Below are 12,850 nucleotides of genomic sequence, written 5' to 3'. Positions count from 1 at the left end.
CTCAGATGTAAATATGTTACGTATGTTTGCCAAAACCTATTATTTGATTTTAAGAAGACGGTAGAAATTTTATATATTGTAAATAGTACTTTATTTCATATTGTTTAATGTATTATATCTATGCATTTTAATAGCCTCTTATAATTCTGTATAGAATGGCTCTCATTTTATTTAGTATTGTTTTACAATTTATAAATATCGATTGTACTTGTTGAGAGATGAGACTTTAATAAAACATTAATTTGAATTGAATACAATCCACTACTGCTCCTCTTTTAAAGATTATTAGCTATTCTCATCGCTTGCAGTCCGTTGTCCGTCGTCTTTTATCGTCCAATAACTTTTATAAAAATGTTCTCCTTTAAAACTTGATGACCAATTGGGACCAAACTTGGCCTTGATGATGATAAGAGTATATAGTTTTATATATGTGTACTTTGAATCCGCTTGCCAACCGACATGGCGAACATGGATAAAAATATAACATGGGTGGTCAAATGCAAGTTTTCATTTTTTTATATTTTGATAAACGGTATAGATACATGTAGGACGGAAATGTTCAAATTGTTGAGATCAACCGATTGTCTTTTAACACTAAAACTGTCCGACGACTCCTTACAGGATTTTTTCCAATAATTATCATTATCTTGGAATCTATCATAGATAGAGAGAAACTTTAAAATTTAAATAGCAAAACTGGTCAACAAATACAACAACATAGCCGAAATTTTCCGAATACTCCGCTTTTACCATTTTTTTTTTCTGTTTTTGCTTTTATATAAAGCAACAAGCGACAGCCATTATTATACTGACTCCTGATTTGGGGAGTTATCTTAGTTATGAACTATATTTTTATCTCGACTACTGTGCTATATAAAGAGAAACTTTAAATAGCAAAAAATATCAGCAAGAAAATATATTCAAAGTTGTCAACAGGATAAAAATCATCGGTCAATTCATTATAAGAGTTATATCCTCTAAATGTCAATTTTACCAATTTTTTTTTTTTTTTTGACCAAAGCTATAGTAGATAAAGAAAAACTGTAAACAACAAAAATAATCAGCAATACAAGATCTGTAAATATATTAAAATTGCCGATATTATCCGTCGACACCTTATACAGGTTACCACCCTTTAATGATTATTTTTACCAAATTGTGCATTTTAACATAGCTAAAATAGTCAGTAGACTCCTTATACAGGTTATTGCCTTGAAGTAATTATTTTCCCCATTGTTTGCATTTAGACGAAAACTACAGACATATGATAGAGATTCTAAACAAAATTGTAAAAGGCAAGAATTATGAATAAGTCAAGTTCTACAAATCAAGTTGCTGAAATTATCAGATGATTTAAACTATGATTTATTGCTGTTAAATGACGATTGTATCGTTTTAAATGAGTTGAACAAAACCTAAAGAAGATAAAGACAAACTGAAAAAAAAAATTATCATCAAGACGAGATCTACAAATGTGTCTTTTTCTGATAGAAGTTATTGCCCTGAAATGTTGGTTTCTTCTCATTTTAAGAACTTTTGAACAAAGACTATGGTACATAGAGAGAAACTGAAAAAGTAGTACAAGAATAACAAAAAAAAAGATCTTAAAATATGAAAAAATAAGGAGGTGTGGTATGATAACTTATGTGACAGCTCTCCCCTAAAGACCAACATGACTTAAAAACTAGAAACTAAAGATCACCGTACGGTCTTTAACAATGTGCAAAACCGATACCTCATAACAAGCAATGAAAGAATCCGACATGACATATGTAAAAATATTCAAACGACAAAGCTAAAGACCCGATTTAGGTACAAAACTATAAAGGAAAACAAATACTAGTATGATATAAAGCAACAAGCGACAGCCATTATTATACTGACTCCTGATTTGGGGAGTTATCTTAGGTATGAACTATATTTTAGCCGTTAATGATGTAATGCACAAAGAGCCACTGGCAACATACAAGTAAGATATTTAAATATTGTCTATATTTATGATAGCAATATGTTAATTTCAATGTTTTTATACAGTGAAAGAGAGGAGAGATATACTGAAGGGACCTTTAAACTCAAAAGTCGAAAACTAACTGACAATACCTAAAACAAAAACGATCAAACGACAAACAACAGTTTACAAAGCATAACATAGAAAAATAAAGACTGAGCAACACGATACCCCAAAAAAAAACGGAGTGATCTTACTTAATCCGGAAGAGTAAGCAGATCCTGCTCCATATGTGGCACCTGTCGTGTTGCTCATGTGAGTACAAACCTGTGATGCATAAAATAATTCAAAATCTGGTGACTATGCTAAACGCATCTATCCCATCGAACTGGAAATACAGGATAAAACAAATACAGTTAAGTCCGCCTCATATCTTCACTTACATCTAGAAATTTACAATAAGGATCGGTTGAGAACAAGATTTTGCGACAACATGGTTAATTTCAGCTTTCCAATTATGGACTTTCCATTTCTATGTAGCACCATTCCAGCAGCGCCAGTATATAGAGTATCTACCTACTAGTTGATACGATATTCCAGAGCTTCCATTTCCTATCATAATTTCCTTGATAAGGATACTGCTAATTGGATATGTCACATTCGAAGAACGAGGACGGAGTTGCAGTTACAATAATAGGAACATATCCGTCGTCATCTGTGAAACAGATACTCCATAACTGTCAACTAATTCGTGATGGCTTCTGTAAAATTTTCGAAGGGATAATTTCAACTTCACCACTTGGAATTTTTGGTTTAATTCCTTCCTTCTAGCAACCATCTATCACGGAAATCATGATAGTTACAACGTATGATACTGTGACCAGTATGCAGAACCATTTCCTCTCGAAAAGCTATTATAATATACACTTGCGACCAATACTCTCTGAAATCAAATACACAAGACGTCAGTATCAAAAGTAAACGGATACAAACATCACAGTCGAAATCATTGAGGACCATTGTTCTGAACTTTTTTATTGTATTGCTATGCGTTTCGTATGAAGTATAGTCAGGAAACGCTCTTCGTATGCACCAAGTTTATAAAGTGTAATATCTTTATAACATTTAGAATTAACGCCTATGATTTATATCAATGCAATGATGACAAACTGGCTTCAAGGTGAAAAATATATGGGGACTGATAAACAACCAGAAGCGCTTTAAGCCACATGTTTCAATATAAGCGTATAATGTGCATGTAATTACAGTGACAGCTGTGTGCTATGAAACCTAGTTGAATATCCTTTTTCTATTAAAAGTTTCTGCAAGTGGGAAATGAAGCAATTTTCCGTTTCATTCATTTATTTTATTTAGTTTTCATTGTTTTAGATTTTTCATTTTAGTTTTTACAGGATCAGTTAGTCTAACATTTTTCTGTTTAAAATAAATAGATTTATGAAACAAATAAAATGCGCAATAAATAAAGATGAAACTTGAACTGTTATTTTTGAATAGTTGAAAAGGGATTAAGTTGCGCTTTGATGATGTTTCTATTTATATGCATCCAATAAAAAAATGTACCATGGTAATTATTTAGTCCTACATTCAATTTGTATTACATTAAAAATACTAATTCTTATCCAATTCAATCCAGTGTTTTGTATGTAGCTATTATATAATATACCTGGTTTTTTTCCCTTTTATCATACACAAATCTCAAATTTCATATTATTAGTCTAAAACATTATGCATTAATACCATAAACGTTTATCAGTACTTAACTTCAAATGGAGTTCCCATATGGAAAGATATTTTTCGAAAAAGGAAGTATTTATGGATTCGAAAACAGTTCATATAATGACGAGGTTCCTCTTCCTCCAGGTATTTGTGGAAGACGGCAGCAACTTGGTGCATATTTACAGCCTTGTAATCGATATGGAAAAGGGATGTCTTCCAACCAAGATTACCCTGATTACCTCAGTGTACAAGGGTCCGTCAGAAGTAGTTCGCACATTGATAAAGTATCAGATAAATTTCACGATTCGCAAGGCAGCAAATACATCATATACAAAGGAGAAAGGAGACATAACAATAGAAACAGAGAAGAATTGAATGATATTGATGATATTCGCATATATTCAGAAATAGGAGATCCAACAATATTAAGTACGACTGAGCAGACAGGCATCGAAGGTTTTGATCAAAGAGTATATGTAAGTGATAAACAAATATTTGGCATGTGTGTCATTTTAGCTTGCATTCTTTTTTTTTTTTTTTTTTTTAACGATAACAAATATTTTTATTCAATCATTTCCTGATATATAAATACCTAAGTAGCCCAGGTCGCATACTTAGGGGCCCCTGTATTTTAACAGCCTCACTTGACCAGGGAAAAAATCAAATGAATTTAAACTTACAATAGTTTTACATACATATATTTAAATAACCAATACAATCGATTTTACCTGTTAAGCATCACTGTAATACATAATCACTATCGTATATCCGGTTCACTGACTAACATGTGTTTCTTTAAACTTGAAAACTATATATTTGATTGAGAAAATTTGAATTGGAAATTATTGATGTGATTGAACAAAAATAGCTTGCATTCTTTAAAGGGTCAGTGAATAGCCATTCTCCATGCTTGGTGCCCATTGTCTGTCTTCATTCAATATTTACAAAAATCTTCCACTCAGAAACTTCCTGGTCTTGTGCAACCTAATTTGTTCAACACCATCCTTTCAGTTAGAGTATTTAGTTCAAACGTTGTATTCGATGAATCCGAAGGATCACCAACATGGCTTAAAAGCGAACATCAGGTAAAATGAAATGAATTCATATCTTAAAAACAGTTGTAGATTGGGAAAAGCTTTAAAATACAAAGATCTACAATAATTATGTCTATTTTGACTTAAACTGCCCGTCGATACTAATAGGAAGTATGTCTCTTGAATGGTAGTTCAATATAGATAGGAAGACACTTTAAAAATCAGCAGCAGAGAGGAATTTTCAGTACTCGTGTTGAATCGACTCCTTATGAGGTTATTGCCCATAATTATTGTTTTAACATGTTTGGCTATAAATTTAAAAATCGAAACTGAAATAACTTTTAGTAGCAAGACCAAATAAATTTTCAAGTCAACATGCTCCAAATTTTTCATTCAACTCCTTACAGTGTATGTGAGTTCAAACGACAATTTGGCGAGACGTGTTTTTATTTTATTTCGAGGCCTTAAAGCTTACTATCGCTTTGCTAATTGTTGAAGGACCATAAATGCTGATATCCGTCATTTGGTTTCTGGAAGTAAATTGTCTCAGTGGTATTCATATCATACCATATATAATTCTTAATTTATATAGATCAGGTGCGCTCAAGACCAAATGTTTAGACATGTTGGAATACCCTAAATATATGAGATTTTTAAAAGCACGTAATGTAAGTGGGCATCAACTAAACAAGCAATATCGTATCAGCAGTATTTAATTTAAAAGAGCTGAAACATTACTCTTAGTTTAAATTAAAAATCTGCCAGCTTGCATATTACAAGAGTGTATCATTAGATTCATCTCTCGATGGATCGATTGGCAGTTTGGTAAATAGTAAGACTCAGAGAGAGCAGTATCAAAGTTGTTAACAAAGTCAATACAAACAATGCAATTTGTGCATTTTCAAAGAAAAACAGTCTGTGTTGCTTAATGCTGATGTGTGTTTAAAGTTTAAATCCAAGTTCCAATGATTGTGAATGCCATGTGTGATTCTAGTCGACGCGTAGAATTTTTATTCCTTGTCTGCTTAGGGCTGTACGTCCTCCATATTTTGGTATAATCAAAATTAAAAACAGGCGTTTTTTTGTTATGTTCTGTTTTTTTTTTTTTTAGGTAGAAGGACAATTAAACAGTTATAAGAAAGATACCAACAAGGAATCGAAACATTCACCGTGTTCACCTTGCAAAATAATTGTCCTCATTACGATTACAGCCATTCTACTATCTTCCTTTGGCTTGGGATTTTATTTCTTTGTTCTCAGAAATATCAGTACAGGTTTGTTAATTTTTAATTTACATGATCATAAGCGAAACTCAATTGTGCTCTGGTGAAATTTTTTCTTCCTGAAACGTGAAACTGAAAATTGGTTCATATTATGGTAATTAAGCGTTGCATACTTTTGTTGTTTTGAACATACTGATTCGAAGTACGTATTCTCTCAGACTCGATGCAATCTATAATTTAAAAAAAACTATTTAAATTACTATTTGAACCATGATTGAATTTCAAAAAGATACTTATGTTTTTTAAAATTCCTCTTTATTATTTCAATCAAAAGCACTACGAAACAAAGGGGACAAGTATAATTGGCAATCCATGATTGCGTATTTAAATTAAAAAGTAATGCAGCTTTCGAAATGCCCATATGTTTCTACTTTGACCAGGACCGCGCAAACAAAACCATGTGTAAGTAATATTTCAAATTATCACACGTACATGTGTGTATCCAGTGGTATCAAAAAGATTTTTCATTATCTTAAGCATGACTAATTTTAAAAGTTTTGGTTAAAATGACATACACTTATAAGTTATGCTAGCGTTAACATTGCAAATTGAAAATGTAAATACTTTGGAATATCTTATTTATATACTAAGTATTCAGATACAAAGTACTGAATTATTCCTTTTCTTTTTAAAAACCAGTTGTAAATATTTCACACAAGGACATGTCTCTCCAACAATTTACATTAAGTTGATAAATTAACACATTTTAGGCTTCCATACATTTTGTATTCATAAAAAAATTTCATGTATTATTTCTTCCCTTTAAAGAAAAGCATGATTCGATGGATGTTTTCATTGTTGACTGTACAGGGAGCTTCTTTACTACTAAAAAGAACATAAGGGCGAATGTTATAACATTTTGGAAATAGTCTGTAAACAAAAATATTTGAAACAAATATAGCAATGCATGGATATTATGGATGATACATCAATGAGACAGGAACGCATCAATACAATACAATAGTTTGTAAACTCCATACACAAAATGTCCATATAATATCCGAAAGAAGAGGCGAAGGATACCAAAGGGACATTCAAACTCACAAGTCGAAAATAAACTGACAACGCCATGGCTAAAAAAGAAAAAGACAAACAGACAAACAACAGTACACAGCATAGAAAACCAAAGACTGAGCAACACGAAACCTACCAAAAACTGGGGGTGATCGCAGGTGCTCCAGAAAGGTAAGCAGATACTGCTCCACATGTAGCACCCGTCGTGTTGCTCATGTTAGTACAAGTCTAATTCGGTAGGTCACATTCAGGGAAAAGGGGACGGAATTGTAGTTACGACAATTGGAGCATATCCGTTGTCATCTGTGAAACGAATATTCCATAAAGGTCAAAAGTAAAATCACAAAAATACTGAACTCCGAGGAAAATTCAAAAAGGAAAATCCCTAATCAAATAGCAAAATCAAAAGCTCAAACACATCAAACGAATGGATAACAACTGTCATATTCCTGACTTGGTACAGGCATTTTCTAATGTAGAAAATGGTGGATTGGAACCTGGTTTTATAGCTAGCTAAACCTCTCACTTGTATGACAGTCGCATCAAATTCCATTACATTGACAACGATGCGTGAACAAAACAAACAGACACAATAGGTAAAAATGTCAAAAATAGGGGTACAGCAGTCAACATTGTGTTATCATCTTAATCACTATAAAAACAAACAAATGTAACGAAGAAACACAAAAAGGCATACATCAAATTTAACATCCTCATTTTGTTTTTTTATTAAACGATTTTATTTATCTTTGTAAAATCCACCCATAATAGATGGAAGGTTTTAAGTACTGGTGTAAAAACGCGCGTTTGAAATTCGCACAGGTAGACATAAAATAATTTTGCCGTTCAAAGTATGGCGGGATACATAAGTTCAGAGTCACGTCAAATATATATAACAAAAACAGACTTTACAGTAAAAGTAATATTAATAAAGACAAATAAAAGAATACTATAACACGTTATTAAGATGATAAACAACATCAGTACGCAGAATCTATACTTCAAGACCATCGTGTATTATTTGTGAAGTTGATACGGAATATTTATCAACAAGGTCTTAACAATTTATCAACCAACATGGATGGCGTCCATTACATTTACGAAGAAACCATTTCAACTTCACCACTTGGAACTCTTGGTTTAATAGCTTCCATGTTAGCAGCAATCCTCTATCAAGCAAATCATGATAGGAAATACAAGCCCTGAAAGAGTCAAGAAAAGAACAGACTATACATTATTTATTAGGGGTCAGCTAAAGCCCGCCTCCGGGTGCGGGATTTTCTCGCTGTGTTGAAGACCCATTGGTGGCCTTGTGCTGTTTTCTGCTCTTTGGTCGGGTTGTTGTCTCTTTGACGCATTCCCCGTTTCCGTTCTCAATTTTATATTAACTATTATATGAAATAACTGTGGCGGGGTTAAATTTTTTTGTTGAGATCTCAACCCACTCTAGTTTAATCTTAACTTGCGGACAAAAGAAACGTCTAAACTCTGATGTAATATATTTCACACATGTCATACGAACCACAAGATCTCTTTATTAAAGTGCAATGTCATGAGAAGGGACACCTAGTTTTTTAATTGCTACTACAGGGCAGAGTTTTCCATTCGGCATTTGGTGAGGTTCGTGTTGCTTAGTCTATAGTTTTTTATGTTGTGTCATCTGTACTATTATTTGTCTGTTTGTCTTTTTATTTTTGGCCATGGTGTTGTCAGTTTATTTTCGATCTATGAGTTTGACTGTCCCTCTGGTATCTTTCGTCCCTCTCTCTTTTAAGCCGGGTGTGCCGACCACCTTCTTTTGAAAGCCGACCACTTTTCTATTTTAGAAGGTGGTCGGCTTTTTTTTCAAATTCCGGATTTTTTTCGGTTCTGCACTGTTAAAATTTAAATACTAATCGCGCCTCGCTGATTTGTTTTCATTGACAAAAATGGCCGATCGTCAAATTTCAATGTTTTCTTTTATTAATCGGGGGAAGATAGAGGCAGATGACGAAGGTGCGAAGGAAAATTCTTGGCCAAATAAGTCAACTAAAACGGATAGTTGTATTGAAATTGTTGAAATTGAAAAAAAACCACATCGAAACAACGGAAAAGGCACGCAAGCGAAGATAAATAAAAACAGGACTTTAAATTACTGTTCTGTGTGCCAAAAGTACAGCACTAAATCGAGGAACAGGACAGAAATTTGGATCGACAGGCCATGCATTCGCAGAAGAAGGGAGTCCTGCAGAGGCTATCTGCTATCCGAGATGCATAAAATAGTGAATGATAGAAGAGAAAAAAGGGATAAATTATTGAAAAAAATAAATCAAAACAGAATATTTGACAGTTTATGTGACTACATCTATTTATATTTTTTTTCAATTCCATTAAATGTTAATACAATACTAATTCTTCCTTTTGTGACCCCCACCCACAGTAAAAAAGAAACCCGGTTGGAAATGTTTAAAAAAAACAAAACACCCGGTTGCAAGTGGTTTTTTCAAAACACCAACCTTACCTTAGTGAAAAAAGACTGCTACATGTATGATACATTTCGCTAACTAGTATTGAAATATATATTGTGAGTTCCCTTTTTTATCATTATTGTTTTCAAATATCAAACACGTATATATAGAAACTTTAAGAAGGTCCCTATTCCAGAAACCTATTCTAGATATGTTAAATAAAATATTATCAGTTTATTGGATTCGTTTTTATTAAAACAAGTCTGTTGCAACGCAACAGGTAAATAAGAAATACAAAGTTCACGAAAAATCATTTGTGGTATATCTGTACATGCTATATTTCAGATGAGAACCTTACTTCTTCGGTGACAGAGACAACGATTAAAACAATGGATACGTCAACATCTGTGCCAGGTAAATTTGTAGAAACAAAATCTAGTACGAAAGCAGCAACAAGAATCTTTACTTACCCGTCTTTTTTGCTTTCAACTCTAAATAATCATGGGTCTCAGTTCAGTGCTTTTTAACTTCATACTTCATGTGGCCTTTTTAACTTTTTTTTTATTCTAGCGTCACTGATTTGGCCTTTATAGACAAGAAACGCTCGTCTGGCGTACAAAATTTCAATCCTAGTTTTTAAAATTAGTTTATGCTAACCAAAATGTTAACATTCAAAAACAAAATGCGAGACTTTTTCTTCTGAATGATAAAAAAGATATTTAAGGATTATAAAATAGTGTTGTATTATTACTCTCTTTTGCTGAATGTGCAACAATAAAGAAAAGTTCTAGTGTTCACATCTCGCATGTTAAACCAGATATATGTTTTCATTATATGTATATGGCTCTGTAGCTCGAAGGTCAAAGTGAGCGATAATCATCATTTGGCGTCTTGTGTTGTCCATTAACCTGTACAAGTCCTCTGAAATAACTTGTTCAAATAGACCAAACTTGGCCCAAATCATCATTGCGGTCTATAGTTTTTTAAAATGTGTCCGATGATTTTACTTCCCAACAAACATGGCTGTCAAGGTATGAAATCCAATATAAGAGTAAAATGCAAGAATTGTTAATTATCTTAAAAACCGTTGTAGATATAGAAAATGATTGAGCAAAAATTATCAAGAGGTGATTTAAGTTCTACCTACATGTACTATCCATTTTCAACAAAATGTCAGACGACTCTTTATATGCCGTTTTTGTTCATTTTTGGGGTATTTTGATTTTGGAAACCAGAGATAAACTGTAAAGAACTAACAATTATATAAGGACAAGATCTACTAATACTTCAACATGGCGGAAATAATCAGTCAACTCCTCAAATATTTATGTCCCATTGAAAGACGGTTTTTACTATTTCTTGATTTTTTTTTTGCGAAGTATGGTAAATATGGAAAAATAAACATAGCAAAAACTAGCAGCAAAATAACATCTACAGATATGTCAACATAGCCTAGATCATCAATCGACTCCTTTTTGGAGTCGTTGTTCTTGAATGACGAGTGTTACCAACTTAAAAGTTACTTTTATTGATTTAATGGTTTATACTATAGAAGATATTTTTTTTAGATCAAAACTAGATATACGAACAAATAGAATGGCCGAAATCATCCCCCGACTCCTTGTAGGAGTTATTGCCCTTGAATTGGGATTTTTACCCAGATGTTTTGCTTTTTTTGTTTGCAAACATAACAAAATATTCTTTTGCCTTGGGTCAATTTTATGCAAAAATACCAGTTGACCGATATATACATTTTTTATTATCTTGAAGCTATATAACTCTGGTCAAACATATATAAAAAATGATAATATACAAATTCATGTAAAACAAAATCTGTTTCATATTAATTAGAAAAAAAGAATGTTGCAACACAACAGCTTTTAACAAAATAACGAAAATATTATGTTATATTTCTTATATATTTCAGACGAAAAAACTACTTCTTCGCCAACAGAAACATCGACAGCGATCACAATCATGGATAGGACATCAACTGTGCCAGTGTCACAACCAAGTACGTTTGTAACCATAACCAGTGGGAAAGCATCAACAGAGATATTTACCAATCCGGATTCTTCTCTTACAACACCTACAGATGAAGAAATAACATCAACAAAAGGTACGAACTACATGTAGAACCAAACTATTTAGTTTTATTATTAAAATCTGTTAACAGTTTATTCAATAAAGTAAGTTAAACCTAAGTTATAAGGCACAATTTGGTGTTCCCTTTTAAACACCCATCGAAGACATGACGTATTAAAGTATATCTTAGTCCGTCAGTCCATATGTGAATACTCAATACGATAACTCAAGTTTGCTTTAACGAATTCTTAAACACTTTAACACAACAGCAGAATTGACGGCAAAAAGCTCTCTTTCGAAATTTAATTAGTTTGTTTTGACGTTTGAAAGTTACGCGATTTAGAACGGTCAGGTTTAATGCATTTTTTTCACATATCGCGCTCGCGAATACTTGGTTTGATTTCTTCTTGACTTAGTATATGTAAGAGAATGATAATTTCTTTCTTCATGATTAAGTACGAGCGTTAGCGAGTATTTATCATGATGAAAGGGATTATCATTCTCTTACAAACTTAGAATATTGTAAAGTGCTCAAGGCTCAAATGATCTCCTGATTGCTTTTATTCAAGAATTTGCTTCATTGTCATTGCAAGGTTTATAATTAATTGATGACTTCCCTTTTAGGCATTTCATTTATGTATTGGTCTTAGTGATGGTAGGACTGACTTTTATTTTGGGTAATTTTAATTATTTGTGTTTTAGACATTAGATGACACAACGTTACAATGAAATGGTAGACATTGTATAAGTTTCCTAATTGTGAGTATGAGTGTAAATTATGTAATATTTTAGTGAGGAATTATCTTTTTGTTTATTTACAGTTCAATTTAATAAATTCAAAATCAAATTGTATTGCACAGCCAATTTTATTCCAGCTCTTTACATCAAATACTACTTAATAAACTAGTCAGAGTTTAAATGTTCAATGAAAATGCTTTTTATAGGGAAATTCAAAAGTTGTTTCAATTTATTTAATCTTAAAAGTTTTTTTTTGTAATTTGAAAGTTACAATTATTCGTATAATAACACAAACGATATCAATTGTACTGCACAAGTAAACTTCAAACTTATTTCATTTTTTTTTATTTGTTTCAAAATTCAACCTTCAATCAATAATCCCCTCTGCAATAATCCTAATAAATGTGCTTCGGGCAGTTGTGTAACTCATTTATAGAAATTCTTTGTTTTGAACTGTAAATAGGCTAAAACAAAAGGATAATTCCCTTCTAAGAACATGATTAACATTCATTCTTCACAATTAAGGAACACCAAATTCTACACTTTCATTGGTCGAGAGCACTT

At 32.3% G+C, this 12,850-nt stretch overlaps 1 protein-coding gene across 8 annotated transcripts in view; it reads left to right on the top strand.

Moving 5' to 3' along the window:
* Positions 1-3,642: 3,642 nt before the first annotated feature.
* Positions 3,643-12,850, top strand: part of LOC127738486 (uncharacterized) — a 119,710-nt gene continuing 110,502 nt past the window's right edge. For 2 of the 8 annotated variants that reach the window (XM_052249761.1, XM_052249762.1), the window contains exons 1-4: positions 3,649-4,161; positions 5,831-5,993; positions 9,809-9,877; positions 11,391-11,582. In XM_052249761.1, coding sequence (XP_052105721.1) covers positions 3,736-4,161; positions 5,831-5,993; positions 9,809-9,877; positions 11,391-11,582 — 850 coding nt within the window. In that variant the 5' untranslated portion in view covers positions 3,649-3,735. Of the gene's footprint in view, positions 4,162-5,830; positions 5,994-9,808; positions 9,878-11,390; positions 11,583-12,850 lie in introns of all 8 variants that reach the window. The other 6 variants (XM_052249767.1, XM_052249768.1, XM_052249766.1 and 3 more) reach the window with 6 other exon arrangements.

This window comes from Mytilus californianus, unplaced genomic scaffold (assembly GCF_021869535.1).
Source record: "Mytilus californianus isolate M0D057914Y unplaced genomic scaffold, xbMytCali1.0.p SCAF_4, whole genome shotgun sequence".
In the NCBI taxonomy this organism is placed as follows: domain Eukaryota; kingdom Metazoa; phylum Mollusca; class Bivalvia; order Mytilida; family Mytilidae; genus Mytilus; species Mytilus californianus.
The sequence above is the reverse complement of the archived record's forward strand: the minus strand, read 5'-3'. Positions and strand labels throughout refer to the sequence as shown.